The 18,033-nt window shown below is 48.2% G+C and overlaps 2 protein-coding genes across 3 annotated transcripts in view; one reads left to right on the forward strand and one right to left on the reverse strand.

The window, feature by feature from the left end:
- Positions 1–204: 204 nt before the first annotated feature.
- LOC309519493 (transcription factor IIIB 50 kDa subunit-like) lies at positions 205–6,366 on the forward strand. Of its 2 annotated transcripts, none has more exons than XM_082200556.1 (5): positions 205–252; positions 2,275–2,437; positions 2,624–2,683; positions 3,360–3,681; positions 4,351–6,366. In XM_082200556.1, the coding sequence occupies exons 2-5, from the start codon at positions 2,284–2,286 to the stop codon at positions 5,057–5,059; spliced, it is 1,245 nt and encodes a 414-aa protein (XP_082056682.1). In that variant the 5' UTR covers positions 205–252; positions 2,275–2,283; the 3' UTR covers positions 5,060–6,366. The 2 variants fall into 2 exon arrangements, with proteins under 2 accessions (XP_082056682.1, XP_082056681.1); XM_082200555.1 differs by lacking the exon at positions 205–252 and adding an exon at positions 1,262–1,318.
- Positions 6,367–8,301: 1,935 nt separating this feature from the next.
- The window catches only part of ADGRA2 (adhesion G protein-coupled receptor A2), a 115,624-nt gene continuing 105,892 nt past the window's right edge, over positions 8,302–18,033 (reverse strand). Inside the window, exons 14-19 of the mRNA XM_082200242.1 lie at positions 17,660–17,868; positions 15,709–15,836; positions 15,266–15,389; positions 13,485–13,630; positions 13,009–13,098; positions 8,302–11,885 (exon numbers count right to left, since the gene is read on the reverse strand). Of these exons, the coding sequence (XP_082056368.1) occupies positions 10,646–11,885; positions 13,009–13,098; positions 13,485–13,630; positions 15,266–15,389; positions 15,709–15,836; positions 17,660–17,868 (1,937 nt within the window). The 3' untranslated portion in view covers positions 8,302–10,645. The remainder of the gene's footprint in view (positions 11,886–13,008; positions 13,099–13,484; positions 13,631–15,265; positions 15,390–15,708; positions 15,837–17,659; positions 17,869–18,033) is intronic.

Consider the following 18,033-nt stretch of genomic DNA (forward strand, 5'->3'; position numbering starts at 1 on the left):
CCAGTTGATCTGACAACCCCTCAGTCCAGACACAAATGCTCCGCCTCGCCGCATCTCTAACGCCCTCGAGCTGAGCGGCTCTGGCGGAACCTTTGTCCTGCGCTCCTTTGTTTCTTTCCGGAGGCCGCTTAGCGTTGGAGCGTGTCTGGGCCCGATTGCCCCGTTACCATGGGGATTGCCCGGAAGGAGCGTGTGCGCTCTTGAAAAAGCTCCCCCGGCTTTTTCCGGTGTTGCGAAATCGGCGGCGAGAAGGTAAGTCAGCCCGCGTAAAGGGGGAAAGAGGCTCCTGGGTGGCTGTCTAGGAGCCAGGCCGGGTTTTTTGGGAGGGATATGGGATTATTTTGGAGGGCATGCAAGCCGCGAGTGGCGTGGGCAGAAACCCCCTTCACCTGCCGCTGATTCTGTGAGCACCTCCAGCAATCCTCCTCCTCTCCATTGTTATGGATCATGGACTTAGGGGACTCAGAGTCCCATGGGGAGTTGGGAAGCAAAAGCCAAACCCCATTTCAGAAGACCTCTTAAGGCTTCAGGGAAGTTTTTAACGTGTGATATTTTACTGTATTTTTGTTTTTTATGGAAGCCGCCCAGAGTGGCTGGGGAGGCCCAGCCAGATGGGCGGGGTATAAATAAATTATTATTGTTATTATTATTATTATTATTATTATTATTATTATTATTATTATTATTTACATCACCATTATCAAAATCACACAAGTCAGTTTCCCCCTCTTTTTTTTCTGTGTCCCCTAACCAGCCAGTAGTTCACATCTCTTCCCCGCACTCCAGGTTGCCCTGGCATTATTCACTTGCCTTTAGGAGCCTCTGGAAAAACAAAGGAGGAGCTTTCCACAACAACTTTGTCTCCGTGCCCTTTTTTAAAATTACGAAGCACTTGTTTAGCGAATGGCTGTGGGGCAAGTCTTGCCAGGCCACCAGAAAAGTGTTTATGGTGCTAGGTGTTTCTTAGCACCAAACTCTAATGGAAATGCTGGTGATGCTTCAAATGCAAGAGGAAAAACCGCTAGCCCCACATCCAGGCTCCCTCCAGTTTTGGACAAACTGTGACACCCCCCCTCACCCCCACCAATACAGTCATACCTCGGGTTGAAGTGGCTTCAGGTTAAGCATTTTTGTGTTGCGCACTGCGGTGACCCGGAAGTAACGGCGCTCGTTACCTCCAGGTTTCGCCACTTGCGTATGCACAGACGCTCAAAATGAGGTCATTCGCAGAAGCGGAGAATTGCGACGTGCGGACGCAGGTTGCGTTCACTTCAGGATGCGAACGGGGCTCCGGAATGGATCCAGTTCGCATCCAGAGGTACCACTGTAGTCTTTAAATACAGTAGTTTCCAATGACAAGACAGGATCAGGCCCTATGTAATTTGAGCTGAGTACTTTGAGAGCGTTTCCTTCCCTTCCTAATCAAAGCTGCATTCTATATATCAGAACTGAAGACAGAGCCCCCGCAAATCTCTGGTAGTCTTTGTGGCTCTTTTCAGAAATGTAACACTGTACAAAATCCTCAGACTGATTTTGTGACGATACTTTTCAAATGTGAGAGTATGGTAGGCCTTCAAGCTAGGGGACACCTTGATTTTGAGGGAAATAAAAAGACTTTGTTTTCCTGTCTTCTCCATACTTTTTGTCCTATTATGTCTTCTAACATTACGGCAGTGACTGTGGTTTTCGAATAGAATTTGATATACTTTAATACTTAGTAAAATGATAAAAAATCAACAATTCTGTGGGTAATTCCAACTGGTTAGGTTGATACTATTCTTTGAACCGCCCTGAAACCCCCCGGGTATAGGATGGTATATAAATTCTATTATTATTATTATTATTATTATTATTATTATTATTATTATTAATACAACCAATTTCATAGAGTTGTTGTAAGAATAAAAATTGGGTGGGGAGAGAACCATTATACCACCTTGAGCTCTTCAAAGGACAGGTGGGATATACGGTAAATGTAATACATGGAAGTACAGTGGTACTTCTGGTTACGTACTTAATTCGTTCTGGAGGTCCGTTCTTAACCTGAAACTGTTCTTCACCTGAAGCACTACTTTAGCTAATGGGGCCTCCTGCTGCCGCTGCGCCGCCGCTGCACAATTGCTGTTCTCATCCTGAAGCAAAGTTCTTAACCCAAGGTACTATTTCTGGGTTAGCGGAGTCTGTAACCTGAAGCGTATGTAACATGAGGTACCACTGTAATTAAATAATTCCAAAATATCAGTGACCAACTGTGGACTTGATTTATGCTTTCAGGCTGCTAAAATGTCAAGCCAAAAGAAGTGTCCAGACTGTGGCTCCTTCGAAATTGTAGAGGACTCTCATTATGCTCAGAACCAGCTGGTGTGCGCAGACTGTGGCTTCATTCTGACTGAAGGGCTTCTCACAACCACATATGCAGATGAAGAACATTTACAAGGTGAGGCAAAGAATAGCAAAATAGCTCAAAACTCTTTGTATTTTACAAAGACATAGGATTTGGGATATTACTTGCAAGCAGTTCTCAAATATAGACAGGCCCTACACCATTCAACGGTTTAAAAATGGGTGCATGTTTGAGAGCTTGGACCAAAGTTTGGCTGATATATGTGTTTTTATCTCGTAGAAGTCACATATTCACGGAGTACTGGTCAGAATGAGCAAACGAGCCGTTGTGTACAGCGAGGTAAGTATTCTGCATTACTCCTTTGATGCTTTGTGGAAATTAATATGCCTGTCATCCACAAGAGCTGCATTTTTTCACTTTCTAAAAGGAAAGAGAAATTTGCATTTTTAAAACAGTCTTACCTATTTGCTGTGGGGCCAACATCAAAACAACCTATTTTAGAGTTTTAGAGGTGCACAGAGTCCAGAGTTCAGTTTGATTGCCTGATCAAATCCCACCTGAATCATTGACAGACTGGTTAACCATGGACCAGTCTGTTTCTGTTACCATTAAATGGCCATTATAATTGTGTGTACAGCTGCAAAAATTAAAAATCAATACATAACTAAAAGCCAAATTAAAATAGAAATATTGAAACAGCAATACTAACAGCCATTCTCAATTAGAGCCCCCAAAGACTTTCATTGGAAAAAGTTCTCCATAATATAAAAAAAAAGCCAAAGTAGGCTTGGTTTGGACACTCCAGTTACACTACCACAATTGAAAATACGTTGTCCATGATTGCCACCCATCTAACCTCTGAAAGTGGGAGCATGTGAAACAGAGCCTCCACAGATTATCTTAGTATATGGGCAGCTTCATACAGGCAGAGACCTACCCTGCGGTTAGATTTGTCACTGATAAATGTGTATGTGGAAACATTTCTTAAGTACTGCTGTGGTATTTTCCCCCACAGGAGTCAAACGTGTTCGGGATCTCTGCAAAGTTCTGCGGCTTCCTTCTCTGTTTGAAGATACAGCCGTGTCCTATTACCAGCAGGCAATCAAACGTCCCTGCTTCAGTTTAGTCAGCTTGGCGAAGAAGGAGATGCTTGTGGGCTGTTGCGTCTTTGTGACCTGCCGCCAGCACAACTGGCCCCTGACCATGGGCACAGTCTGCCTGCTACTCTATGGAGACAAGGAGTTGTTTGCAAAGACCTATCTACGCTTCCTGAAGGAACTGGCACTGGATGTGCCTACTCTCAGCTTGATGGATATGGTGAAAACCCACCTAAACGGGTATGTTGAAGTTCTTATGATCTTTCCTTGACAATACTTCTCAAAGTTGGTGTGCAATTTCCATATTTCAGAGACAGAATTTACAAGTATCATACGGACTGTGTGGTATATTGATTGGAAGGCTGATGAAACAGCAAGCTTCTTAAAGTTCAGCAGGGATCGGTGTGGTCAGTGCTTGGATGTAGGAACCCTGTGTGTGCTGTGTGCTTCCATCATGGAAGAAATGGGTATTTTCATATGTGCATGTATACTCCAACTCCCTGATTTCTGAGATTTCATCTGAGGCACTTCAGGCAGGTCCAGGCTTTTCTCTTTAGCCACAGGGGCAGCAAACTTCCTTTTTTAAACAAATCATTCTCAGAATTGCTTGGAAATCCTTCCCATTATTATTAAGGGCAAGAAGCCAACAAACGGAATTTTGTTGAGCACAAGTTCGGAAGAGTGTAAATTCAGCCCTGTCCATATAGTGCTGGTTAATGGAAGATGCTTGACTTTTTGATTCAAGCTGCTCAGCTTGCCTTTTTGGTGTCCTTGGAAAATGCAGGGCCTTCTGCCCTTTGCCCTTTCACAGAATGCTTCTTTTTGCTCATGTCCCTCTTTCACCTATTTGTCTTCTCCATCCTGCCACATCTCCCAATCCAATGGCTTGTTTGATTTTCATCTTTCCAGCTTCAAGATTTTCCAGAATTCACCCAGCGTCCCGACTAAGTTTGTGGAAGAAAAGGAGCAGCTGGTGGCAAGGACTATCGAGATGGTGGAACTTGCCAGCGACACGTGGCTGGTGACCGGCCGGCACCCCATCCCCATAGTGACAGCAGCAGCCTTCCTGGCTTGGCAGTCTCTCCGGCCTGTCGATCGCCTCACTTGCACCCTTTCTCAGTTCTGTAAGCTTGCTGGTATGGAGGCTCCCCGGCCAGCCCACCAGAGACTGAGGGAGCTGCATAACATCCTCCTGCAAATGGCTTCTCAGCTGGGCTGGTTGCGAGTGCTGAAAGTGGACCGTCGGAGTGTGGCAAAGTACATTGGTGACCTGTTGCGGCACCGCCGTGTGCTTCTACAGGCTGCCTTCCGCATCGTGGATACTACGGAAGACCGTGACCTAGAAAACTCAGCAGCTGCGCCGCTGCAGCTAATCGATGAGAGCGCTGCAACAGTAGAAGAGGCCTCCCTTTCAGGAGAGAAGCAGAAGTTCAGCAAGCGGAAACCTTTGCTCCCACCCTGCGTCTTGAACCCTGCAAAGAGGCTACGAACTCCTCAGCTAAGCCTTGAAGATTCTGCTATCACTGGGGATGAGCCCATTTTAGACAGTGAGATAGAGCAGTATATCCGGACTCCAGAAGAAAAGGAGATGTTTAGCAAGGCTCAAGCGCGCCTGTGACCTCAAAGCTGCAAGTGATTCAGACAGGCGTGCAAGCAATAGCCTTCTGATACATATTTTGCTCTAGGAGGCTTAGTTTGGTAAGAATAGAGTATACACTTCCAGAGTTAATGCTAAATACATTACTTCTGGTAAATGAGCCATCATAACCACTAGAGGATTGTGAAAATTTGTGTCCTGGGCTTTTTAGACTTGTCTACTGTCTGAAGCAAAGGGATTCATTGGTTGCCAGATGTGATTCCCCCCCCCCCAGCTCTCCTGTCCCACTAAGAATCTCCTGCATCCTTCAGGCATGGCTCCTCCCACCCTACTGTGGTAATAATTGAAGACAGGTTTGGGTGGCCTGGATAAGTTTGGTTACAGGTAGGGACCACTAGTAACCAGTTGGCAAGGTTGATTATTTTCTTTCAACTCTGACAAGAGGTATAGGAAGTGGCCACATTGCAGTGGTTTGCATGCTGTTTAGGACAACTTTTGGTGTAAAGATCGGCAGGCTTCCATGCGTATCTCGGTGAGAAGTAGTATCCACTCTTGAAGGGTTGGGTGGAGGCAGTCAGCCAGCCTGAGCAAGAAATACCTCTTTGAGTTGGCGTTTGACTTGAATTAATGTTTGTCTGGTCTACTTATGGTCCTCATAGTTAGGCATGGGAGAGTGGAAGAGTAAAAATCTAATTGCAAGTTGTTTCAGACATTCATGCTTTAAACCTAGATCCAGAAGAAAAAGTTGTGGCTTTGCAAGCATCTCTTTATAGAACATGGTGTGGTGGTTCCTGAACATCATACCCGTGTCACAAGAGAGGTGATGAGTCAGTCGCTCTTATTAATGGAGCTGCTTAATTAATTTTTGTCCCTACATGCATGTTGAGAGACAAGCTTGTATGTCACATTAATGACATATGTGATTTGTTCAGTTGCTCAAATTGTTGCCACACAATTCTGTTTATTGCTCTGTAACTGTGGCCAAACTCTTGTTACTGCCAGATTTGATTTTAAAAAAATGACTTTATGACCAACCAGATACTGAACTGTGTGAGGTATCAAGAGAGCCAGAGGAGTAAGAAAGCAATAGATAACTTTTTGGATGTTGCAAATCTTTAATATATTAAACAAGAAACATCTGCTAGAAACACTTCATTTTTATAAAATGCAAAAGCCCTATTAAATGATTTCTTTGGCACAGTTGTCTCTCAAAAAAGCTCTCTGTTCTTTGGCACAGTTGTCACTCAAAAAGCTTTCTTTTGTGATATGTCATTTGCTCATAATGTAAACAGACAAAATAAGGTAATAATACAAAGCTTTTCTGATAATACTGTTTTCAGTGTAGCAAGCATATATAACAAGTTCAGCATCGGCAATATCATGTGGGTTGTAGTACTGACATATAAATGATTTAGGCCTTTATTTAAATATAAAAAATATAAAACCAAGAAGGAATTTTCAGAGGTAAGGGAAAGGAGAATAGATCTGCTCTCAAGCTAAATAGGAGGAAGCAATTGTGAAACCATTGTAGTTGCTAAAGAGGTGATGGAGGAGGAGAAGGAACAGTTCTTGGAAGATTCAGGGATTGGGAGGTAATAAGTGCTTCATGGCCCTTTAAGGGCTCCAACTTTCCATGCCAGCTCTTAGAGCCACTGTGGATCCTACTGATTGCCTATGGCTCTGCCTGTTTGACTGGTGGAACCAATAGCATGAGGACCAAAACAATCCTTGCAGCTCCTTTTGAGGTAGGTGGTGTTTTACTGACAAAGAGACTGCGTATGCCTGCCTGTCTCTAGGAGTACATTGATCTTCTGTCATGTTCAGAATAAAGACTTTATTTTTAGTAATCACTGCACAGTTGATTTCAAAGGAGCAGTAAGAATTTTCAACACGTGTGCGTAAAAATTATACATTTATTTATAGTACCCAGTTTGTGTCTTCCCTCAAGGCTATGGTTCTGTTGTGGAGATACCTCCTGGCATCCACCCCCTGCTTGCATTCATTGCTGTTACTTACTGTAGTGAATGTGCTTTCTCTTCTAGCAGCTGTTTGTTATTGCCTGTGATATAAATTGCAAAAAGTGAGAAGAGGGGCCTGTGCAGATTTCTTGCACACACACCCTTGAAAATGGACAAATATATTCTTCAGCCGCTTCTGACACACAGGTGCCCTTTGTGGGAAGTGCTTTTCTATGCATTTACCCCACAGACGTTTCAGTGCTACCTTTCTAGAAAAAGAGGTGCCGGAACGCGCAATGAACACCTCCCTTGTTCTCTTAGAATGGCAATGGAGCCCACCAGAGAGGTGCCGCAACCGAGTTCCAGCTGAAAAAAAAGCCCCAGATGTTCATCTGGCCTCGTGAGACACACCCACATGGGTAGGGCTGCTTGCATGAGAAAGGCCTTTAAAGGTTATGCTAGAATCGTGGGGTGAGCTCACTGTAAAATCCCTCCCACCATGTTCCTGTAAATTCTTAAGGATACTTAACTGTGGCTCTCGGCTGACTTCCCTCCTTGCAGGATGCCTACGTCTTTAGGAGCTGGATGCTCCTCCCCTTTCCCAAATATGGAAAACCCATGTTTAGTCCTCCTACATCTGTGGCTCTCATAAGATCTCACTGTTCTTGCTCAGTGCTTGTTAGTATTGCATAAATGATGCAGAAGAAGGTGGCAGCATGTCCTCGGAGGTCAATGGGGCCGGAGTGTGAGGAGACAGCATTTCTAAGCGCCTGTCTGGATTTTTCATCCAGTCATCAATACTACAAATTCCTCTGTCGTCTTTTTAGCTTCCCATATGTTTGCGCCTCTCACTCTGCTGCTTTAAGCAACTTCTACACCCCCACCAGTGTTACTGACAGCACTCATCTGGGTATAATAATGGTTTATGGGTGTGAACAGAAAACCCTCACAAGTCTTCTCTCTCTAAACAATGCACAACAATGATCCTAAATAATAAAAGAATCTCTCTGCCTGGTCGGAATTTATAGCGGGTTGGCTTGTTTTAATTCTGCAAAAACGTGGGTGTGATTTATATGATCCAAGTGCTTTGCCAATAGCCTTTGATCGCCCACTGAAATGTTCCTGTCTCTGTTCTGTTGGCCAGTCTGTGAGCCAATTGCACAATGCGTTCCATGTTGATTTAAATTAATAACACACCTTCCCACACCCTGAAACACGCACTTTTCTCCCAAAAACTTGGAAATCCAGATGTTTATCAGTAAGTAGAAAGGAGAGAAACAGGAAAGAAGAGAACTTGTCCCCCCCCCCCCCCCAAAGCAAGCTGTAGTCTTTGCAGACTTGAGTAGATTAAGGACATATGTCCTGTCTCCGTGAACAACTCTTGGGTTCCTTGTGCAAGAGCAGTTAAATGATTGGGTGGTGTTGGCCTTCTTAACATGGATAGAAAAACTGCCATACAGTGTGCCATACAAACAAAGAAGCTATGCTCCCCTTTTTCTTTTTTTCTGCAAGGCCAAGTACATGCCATGAAAGTGAGGTAAGCACACTTGTAGCTGATACTTTGCTTGATTGCGTTTTGACTATGGCTTTTAAAATAAACACTTACGTTAGCTCTGTAATTCGGTGGGCTAAATATGGTCACTAAAAAGCTACATTTGCTCCCTCTTAGGGTGGGGGGAAATGGCTTATTGCACTGCGTCATGCTGAGGACCTCTTCTCACTTTGCATCTCAGTGTGACCTTCAGAGGTCATGCACCTTGCACCAGGTTTTGTAAGGCTATGGATAGGGAGAAGAAGAATGGCGCAAAAGGTTCGGGCCGCTGCTTCCTAATGAACTACATGTTTGACACGAAGTGGCTAAGGCCAGGTGTGAACAGACATCTGCCTTGCAGAATCTATCCTGACCCCTACTGGATTTTTTCTTGGTCTACCAACTGGAGCCAGTCTAGAGTCAAATGCAAAATGATGACTCCGAAGGTGGCACCAACTGCCTGTTGGTACCCTACAAGCACAAATCTACTTGCAATCTATCAGGAACTTCAGCAGCCTAATTCAGAGGCAGGAGGAGTGGCGGTCTTTTTGCTGCTGCTATCATTAAACAATTCTAAGACAAAGCTCATGTCGGGGTATTGCACATCATCTTCTTTCCCTGACCCTAGTCTTCAGTTGCTTCAGACCCCAAGACTCACCTTTAACTACAGATCCACTTTGATTTGACCCTCTATGTGCCCTTTTATCTTTAGCGAATCTGCAGTTGACCCAATTCCTCCTCTGAACATTTAATGCATTTGCCCCCACCCACTGTTCTTTTTAACAGGAAAAAAAAAAAACTTTTTAAAAGGTTGATGTCATTGGTGCAACCCACCTTGGCAAATCACACCTTGACCTCAGTCAAGACTGACAATCTTTCCTCTTCTTCTGAACCTCTCTCATTTTTCCTTGTCTTTTGAAAGCGTAGGTACAGTTTTACAAGCTTGGAAGGGGGGTGTCTGAGGTCAGCCAGACTAGAAAACAACACATTCTCACGGCCAGTTTTTCCCATGTCTAACAAGTGCAATTATCTGTGGGATTGCAAAATACAATGCAAGAAGTCCTCTGCCTGGCGTGGGCAAGGAGTGATCAGCCTGCTGGCAGGGATTGCTGCTTTTGAGAAAGAGCCCAAGGACTTAGTTGGCTACATGGAGCTCATTGTTGACGTAGCAGATTCAATAGGAGTTTGATCATGCGACTGCTCATTAACTTGATAAAACACCCATAAAAAGTGGACTGTCCCCGCCCCCCTTGGAACTAAGCAGATGGGAATGTCTCAAAGGTGTTTAAACGTGCTCCCCCCCCAAAAAAAAATACTTAAAAGGAGCAACATGGTTTGAGCCACCTCCTTGGTCAGCCCCATGAGCACAATGATGCCTTACTACCATCAATTCTGTTAAAAATGACCAACTGTCTCCAGCTTTGGTGGTTTGTTGGCTGCATGAGCCACAGCGTAGCCATGAGAATTGGCCTTGAGGTATGTTGGAGGAGGGGGGAGTGGAGAAGGCAAGAGCTCTTTGACACAACATTGATGGCTTTAACATAAAGTGTGTAGGCACTTCAGTTGGATAGCAATTTTGCCTATACATATGTACATACAATGCTAGAGATTTCAGCTTATAAACACTGCTTTCCTTGGTATGCCATACCAAAAAAATAAAATAAAAAAGCACCTAGGATCTAAGTGACATGCAGAAGGGATATAATATAGATTGCAATGCTCCAGAACAAATGATTGTCTTTCACCATACAAATTAGGCCACCGCTGCTCGTTCGGTGGGGACAGGAAAAGATCCCCAGGAACAAAGAGCAGCCGAGTCACCTGGTGCACAGGATATCGGTGATGGAGAGCATGGTGTGGTTCCTAGGATGTGACGCACATACCCTCTCCCTACCCTGCCCCCTTGCAACTCAGATGTCAGGTGACCTTTCCTCTTGACTGCAGGGCAGGGGGTCTGCGAACGTGGTCAAGCAGACACTGCCCAAGCCCCACATAGTGCACACCATCAGCCTCTGCAGCTTGCGTCAGCAGGCTCTGGCAGCAAGATGCCAGTGCCTTGCTAATTCCTGCCCGAGGCTGGGGAAACCTGCTCCAGCCCCCTGGCCCTTTGACCCTTCCCTACACAGTCGTCTCGCTCTTCCAGAGACCCGTTTTCATGCCGGCTGCACTGTCAGCCCCGGTGAGGTTTATGTCGTACTCGCTGCCCTTCAGGCCCCCGTTCTGATTGGCCGTGTTGAGGGGGAAGGAGCGCCTCTTAGTCTCTTTTTCCGCTGCGGCATTGGCCTGGTGCTTGAGGTTGTCTCTGCTGGTGCTCCTCCGCTGGCCTTGGCTGAAGTCGGCCCCGTGGTGGTGGTGGCCGCCGCTGCCGTCGCTCAAGTCGGACTGCGTCAGGGCCAACTCCAGGCTTGGGACCACCCCGTGGCGCCGATTGTTCAGAGGGCTGTTCCGACTGCTTTGGTAGCTCTCCGAGTGGCTGGTGGGGAGGCTGCCGCTCTCGCTGGTCGGGTGCTCTGAGGAAGGCCCCCGCAGAGCCTTCAGGCGCTGCTGGTGTTTCCCTTCTCGGTACTGCTTAGTCCTGCTCTTGTGGTGTCTGCTGCGGCCGTGCAGGTTGTTGGCGTACCTGGCCGGCGGGGTGCTCTTGCTGTTGCAAGGCTCGGCGTCCTCATAGCAGGCCGTCTGCGAAGGGCTGCCATCCGCCTGGCCGAGGGCCACTTGCAGGTTGTTGAGTTTGCAAGGCCCCGGGGCGGAATTGCTGCTGCTGGGGGAAGAGGAGGACTTGATGGACTGAGCCGCCTCGGGGCTGCAGCCAATGAAGACCTGGGAGCCGTCCTCCACTCCCGCCCCGGGGTGCACGTAGGCTTGCATGGGCAAAGCATTCCTGTAAGAGGGGCAGCAGGCGAACCACGAGCCCTGCACGTCTCGGCGGCGCGCGCAGTGGTGGGCAAAGATGAAGAGCCCCAACGCCACAGCCGTGACTCCGTAGAGGCAGCTGAAGGCCACCTTCAGGAGGAACCAGCGCTGGGACACCGCCATGGCCCCGAAGGTCCAGAGAGTGATGTACAGGAAATGGGTGATGACAAGAGCCCAGAATTGCACCCCTAAAGAGTAAACGCCGTCGACGTCGGCACTGTGCGGGGCAGAATTCAGCGTGACCAAGATGGACCCCGAGTCTGTCAAGAGGTTGCTGCTGCCACCCAGCCGCTGACGCATTTCCAGGGGTTTGGGTGCCTCTTTGGGGTTCTTGGCTTGACACTGCAACCGGATTCCCGCACAAAGGAAGTAAATCCAAGTGACGAGCAGGACGAAAGCCGCAGGCACGTAGAAGGCCCCAATGCTTGGCTGACAAGCCAGCCAGCAACTGCAGGGAAACGGGGAGAGGGGGAAGGTTCAGCAGAACTATCAAGTGGGTCTGAAGTAACTGGGAGAATGTAGGGTGAGTCCTGGGAGATCAACCCAAAGGTCTGCCACAGCAATGGAAAGCCCATGCCCCTCCATTTGTTGCTAATATGGTTACCAGATTTTTTTTCAATGAATCGGGGCACTTTTTCTTTCCTTTTTTTTTTAGCTGAGTCAGTAGTGGGGATGGTGAGGCAAAAGACCCTGGGCCCAAGCACACGTGCATATTGTATAAAGGTGCAAAGCCCTTCTTTTGCACCCTGTGAAACATAAATGCGCAGTTTTAAAAAAACTGGGCAACGGCCGCCCACCCGCAATGCCCGAGCCTCCCCCAATCTCCTTTCCCATTCCCCCTTTCTTTCGACTAATTGGGGGAAGGCTTGGGAGTCATGGGCGGGTGGCGGTTGGCCAGTTTTTTTTTAAAAAACTCTGCAGATTTATGTTTCACAGGGTGCAAAAGAAGGGCTTTGCACCTTGCCTGGCAGAGAAACCGTGCACCTTGCGCCCCTCCTGTGGCTAATAATTACTGCATTGCTTGGCTGTTATGTATTTCCCAAACAGGAGTTAACCATAGGAGTGTTACAAAGATTTGGTGCCTGGGCTTAGCATAGCTGCCTGTCAAGTCCCATGCTCTAGTAGGGTGACCCTATGCTAATCCCTGAAGCCTCTTGCCTTGCCTTCTCCAAGCATGAAACAGCGAGAGGAGAAGGAAGAGTAACCACTGTAGGACTTTTTCTCTGTGGGAGGTGAGATTTGAGTCCAGAAGCAAGTGAATAATCTCTGCCGATAGAGGCACACTAAGAGCATTCAGCCCAGCAGCAGCTAATATGCTGGCCTCCAGATTTTTTTTTTTTTTTTGGGGGGGGGACTACAACTCCCATCTTTCCTGATCATTGGCTATACTAGCTGGATCTGATGAGAGTTGGAGTCCTGCAATAGGTGGAAGGAGCAACATTGGCTAGTCCTGATCTATCCCAGGAATTGGCACTTGTGAGATGCCACCAGTTTTCCAAAGTCCTGCCCATAAATGGGGTCCTAACACGTGAAGCCTTGCTGTATAAAAAGGAGCATTTTGGATTACTTACTAGGAGTCATGATCCCCGTAGTTATGGATATTGACTGCTGCTGTAATCCCACAGATGATGAGGGGGATCCCACCAGCTATCAGGTAGAATCTGAAACACAAAGAAAGTCACCACTGTTGATCTCCTGGATGTGGGAATTATACCTGCAAACCTTCCATGGGCTGGAGACGGAGAGAATAAGTCCCCCTCTCTTGGTTCAAAAAGGAGCAATCCACTCCCCAAAGGCACAAGAGTCGCCTTGTAAGAATCGCTGCTGGATCAGGCCAGTGGCCTGTCAAGTCCAGCATCCTGTTCTCATATTGGCCAGCCATTGAGCACAACAGCACTCTCCCCTTTGGTGGTTTCCAGTAACTTGTATTCAGAAGCATTACTGCCATCATGACTAGTTTCCTCTTGAACCCAGTTTTGTAAACTTGGAGCAGGGGCGTCTCCTGCAGCCTACAGCCCCCTCCCTACGAGACCTTCTTCCTCGGTACCGTAGCATTGGGCGGGGGGCTGGCTGGGGGGCTTCCCCTTCCTGCTGCTGTGGTGCCTTCCACGTGGCCTCCTTGTAGATCACTCTCACCATAACCGCCATCCACAGAAGAGTCGACAAGGCAGAGTAGTGCAGAATGATGCCAACCTGTACAGAGTAAAGGCAGAGGACACAGTCATCTCCTGTGGGTCAGTTGCTCTCAAGGGCTGGGAGACACTTGCCGGATCTGGGACGGAATGCCCCATGACAACGGCGCTTCCAAGAACGCTGTCGGCAATGATGCCATCTCCGTGTTATTTATTCCATTTACAGTGATGCCCTGCAAGACGAACGCCTCGGAAGACGAAAAACTCGCTAGACGAAGGAGTTTTTCGTTTTCTTAGCCGCTTCGCAAGACGCATTTCCCTATGGGCTTGCTTCGCAAAACGAAGCTTGCCCTGCAAGCTCTGGGGATAGCGGGGAAGCGCAGCGCGTCTTCCCCGCTGTCCCCGGACCTCTTTTGAAGCAAGGGGCGGCGGGGAGAAGATCGCTTCTCCCCGTTGCCAGCCCCACAATCTCCGGGGACAGAGGGGAAGGCACGCGCAGACCTGATTTAAAGCAAGGGAAGGGGCAGCGGGGAGAAGCGATCTTCTCCCCTCCGCCCCTTGCTTCAAAAGAGGGGACAGAGAGGAAGGCGCGCGCACCTTCCCCTCTCTCCCCGGACCCTTTTTGAACCAAGGGGCGGCAACGGGGAGAAGCGATTCTCCCCGCTGCCCCTTCCCTTGCTTTAAAACAGGTCTGGGGACAGAGGGGCAGGCAACGGGGAGAAGCAATCTTCTCCCCACCGCCCCTTGCTTTAAACAGGTCCGGGGACAGAGGGGAAGGCGTGCGGCTTCCCCTCTGTCCCCGGACGGTCTCCATAGGAACGCATTGATTGATTTTCAATGCATTCCTATGGGAAACCGTGCTTCGCAAGACGAAAAACTCGCAAGAAGAAAAAACTTGCGGAATGAATTAATTTTGTCTTGCGAGGCACCACTGTAATAATGTGATGCCATGCCCACGGGGCATTCTTACAGAGGCAAAAGCAGCCGGCTGCCGTTTCCTTTGGGTGCAACACCAGTGTGCCACTGGAAAGACAACTGCGTGCCCACACGATGAGGTCCTCCTTGCCACACTCAGCAGTGACTACATTATTACATGAGCACTGTTCCACATCATTTTATATTTTCACTTACATACGTTCATTCGGAATAAGATGGGTTTATGAAGCAATTCTATATCCTCCCACCACACTGACGAAGAATTCTACAAGACAGTGGTCTATATCCGGAATCACTGTTCAGTGTTGGATATCATATTTGCTGAATACACAAAGCTTCGCAGCTTGTCTTTCATCGTACAAAGTCTGGTGCCTCACTTCATTTAAAGATTTTCAGACTAAAGATTTCATTTTGGACTTGTTATGGTTTGAAGGAATTCTATAAAAGATTGCTTATTGCGCATGTAGAAGAAGAAGAAGAAGAAGAGTTTGGATTTGATATCCCGCCTTTCACTCCCCTTCAGGAGTCTCAAAGCGGCTAACATTCTCCTTTCCCTTCCTCCCCCACAACAAACACTCTGTGAGGTGAGTGGGGCTGAGAGACTTCACAGAAGTGTGACTGGCCCAAGGTCACCCAGCAGCTGCATGTGGAGGAGCGGAGACACGAACCCGGTTCCCCAGATTACAAGACTACCGCTCTTAACCACTACACCACACTGTACACGGTCATCGTGTTGCCTAGACATTGCTGACATACTCACCGCTTGGCAGATGACCACGTAGTTGGTAAGGGTGACGCCCCCCGCAAAAACGGCCGACGTCATGGCAATGTGAAAGCAGAGGTTGAGCAGCATGTGCCAGCACTTCCGGGAGATGTGAATGGTGCTGCGGGAAAAACAGGCACAAAAGGAAGGTGGGTGCACAAAAGGAAGGACCACAGGCGGGCGGTGGCTGGTGCCCATTGTGGCAGGTAGGGCGGAAGGCAAGGTACACCAACAGCAGGTAGATTCACGGCCAAGGACAGTGAATTCTGGATCGATCCCCATCCCCCCCCCCGCTGAGTCCTACAAAGGTGACACTGAGACAAAGGAGGAGGTGGGAGAAGCTGGCAGGCAGTGACACCTGCTGGCCTTGTTGCAAGTAAGAAGCCAAGGACATGGGGGCAGGATGAGGCCAGGCGAGGGAGATGGGGCAGGATACTCACCTGTGGTTGATGATGTACGTGATGATGGTGGCGAAGAGGCACAGGAGGAGGAGGGCAGTACAGCTGTAAATGACAGGGTGCAGCACTTCAGCTGGGCTCGGGGACTCACGTGGAAAGTTGCTCAGTTCCTGTGTTTGAGAATAATAATAATAATAATTTATTTCTTATACCCTGCCCATCTGACTGGGTTACCCCAGCCACTCTGGGCAGCTTCCAACAAAACACAAAGCGGGGAGGGAAGCCTCAACTATGAAACACTTCCCAAAACAGGACTGCCTTCAGGTGTCTTCTAAAAGTTGTGTAGTTCTTTATCTCCTTGGCACCTGATGGGAGGGTGTTCTGCAGGGAGGGCACCACTGCTGAGAAGGCCCTCTGCCTGGTTTCCTGCAATCTCACTTCTCACAGGGAGGGAACCGCCAGAAGGCCCTCGGCGCTGGACCTCAGTGTCCGGGCTGAACGATGGGGGTGGAGACACTCCTTCAGGTATGCTGGGCTGAGACTGTTTAGGGCTTTAAAGGTCAGCACCAACACTTTGAATAAGGTCCAGCAGAGTGCAGTGGTTAGAAATTAAGGCAGCTTAATTTAAATTAAAACACTGAGGGGGATCTCGGTGTTCCAGCTCCTGTGGAGAGTTCACTACCTGCATGGCAGCCTTAGCTGAATATGTTGGGAAACTGTGTACGTGCAGCTACTCACACAGAGTCAATTAAGGTTTGGCAGACAGCCAGAAGGCAGTCTGAAGGAGTAAGTCTGCCTGGTGATAACAGAGACATGGAGACAGCTTCCTGATTGGTCAAGCTCTCTCAAGGGAGTAATGGCCTATTAACTGGAATGTGTTAGTTCAGTATTTCAGAGTTCAGTAGTTCTGTGTCAGTGTAGGAGTTGTGAGTGGTGTATGAGAGAGCTAGCTAAAGATCCATGTTCTGTTCCTGTATATAGTCCACTGTATATAATAAACACCTAACTACAAGTTCCTGGTTCCTGCTTCGTCTATCCTGTCTGCAGCCAAGTCACCAATTGCTTCCGTGGATTCTGTGTGTACTCTGCTAGGTCTGGCTAAGGTCCTGCAACTAGTCAGAAAGTTGCGAAACACCAAATAGGTTTTGCCAATAGAATATACCGTATTTTTCGCTCTATAACACGCACCCGACCATAACACGCACATAGTTTTTAGAGGAGGAAAACAAGAAAAAAAATATTCTAAACGAAACAGTGGATGTATGATTTTTGTGGTTCATGCTGTGGCCACAGACATGTGATCTGACGGTGAGTTTGGGGTAGCCCAATGCAAAAATCCTGAGGATCCATGTGGATCCTTTGTAACCACGTTTTAAGTGGGGAGGGAAGGAAAAGCACTCAAGGGACAAGGAACACGTGTGGGGTGGGTGGAGAAGGATGCTGTTAATAATGCAGAGAGGAGAAGGCTCCTCTCCTCTCCCGCTTTGCTCCTTTAAAGCAAGCAGGTTCTGCTTCTCTCCCTCCTCCCCGGCTCGCTGAAAAACTTTGCTGCTATTTAGCCAGCTGAGTGGGGAGGAGAGAGGGACAGAGACCCTGCTTGTTTTAAAGGAGCCAACAGGACAGGAGCCACTTACACTCGTGTAAGCGGCTCCTCTCCTCTCCCGCTTTGCTCCTTTAAAGCAAGCAGGGTCTCTGTCCCTCTCTCCTCCCCACTCAGCGGCTCTTCTCCCGCTTTGCTGTTTCAAAGCGTGCCATGGAGGAGGAAAGGAAGGGGAACCATGAATCCTCTGCTCACGACTGCAGCAGATCCCCCTGCCACCTGTAAGCATTCCCTCTATAACACGCACAGACATTTCCCCTTACTTCCTAGGAGGAAAAAAGTGAGTGTTATGGTGCAAAAAATACGGTAGCTGGGCAAAGCAACCCAAACCTCCCTTGGGCTGGACGGGTGCTGGATTAGGTAGACCAGCCCACGCCACCCCCCAGGCCTCACCATCAGCACAGCGACGTTGCCAAGGTGCCGGCAGCTGACGGTGGTGACGTTGGGCTCCAGGCCAATCAGCTGGCAGCCTTCAGCTCTCCAGCCCCCGTACCCAGCGAGCACGTCAAAGTCCCAGGAAGCGGCCATGCGGTCGGTGCCCTCGCCCAAATGCCGCAGCGAGATGATGACGGGCTCACTGAAGTTGCTCGCTCCACAGCCATCTGGGGAAGACCAAACGAGGAATGGGCAAAGAGGCTGCAAGCTGCCTTCAGACTGAGTGGAACAGATGCTATCTTGCACAGCAGAAAGGGACAGAGTAATATCCCTCCCCTAACGCCCCATACACCCTAACAACAACAACATTATCTGAAAAGAACACACATATA

Source organism: Podarcis vaucheri (genome assembly GCF_965113315.1).
Source record: "Podarcis vaucheri genome assembly, chromosome: 15".
In the NCBI taxonomy this organism is placed as follows: Eukaryota; Metazoa; Chordata; class Lepidosauria; order Squamata; family Lacertidae; genus Podarcis; species Podarcis vaucheri.

Bases quoted from the DNA above. Each gene is read 5' to 3' on its own strand.
- LOC309519493 (XM_082200555.1), top strand. From the start codon at position 1,277: ATGCGAACGGGGCTCCGGAATGGATCCAGTTCGCATCCAGAG. The intron at 2,438-2,623 runs GTGAGGCAAAGA...TTTATCTCGTAG, and splicing joins AGATGAAGAACATTTACAAG to AAGTCACATATTCACGGAGT. The intron at 2,684-3,359 runs GTAAGTATTCTG...TTTCCCCCACAG, and splicing joins GAGCCGTTGTGTACAGCGAG to GAGTCAAACGTGTTCGGGAT.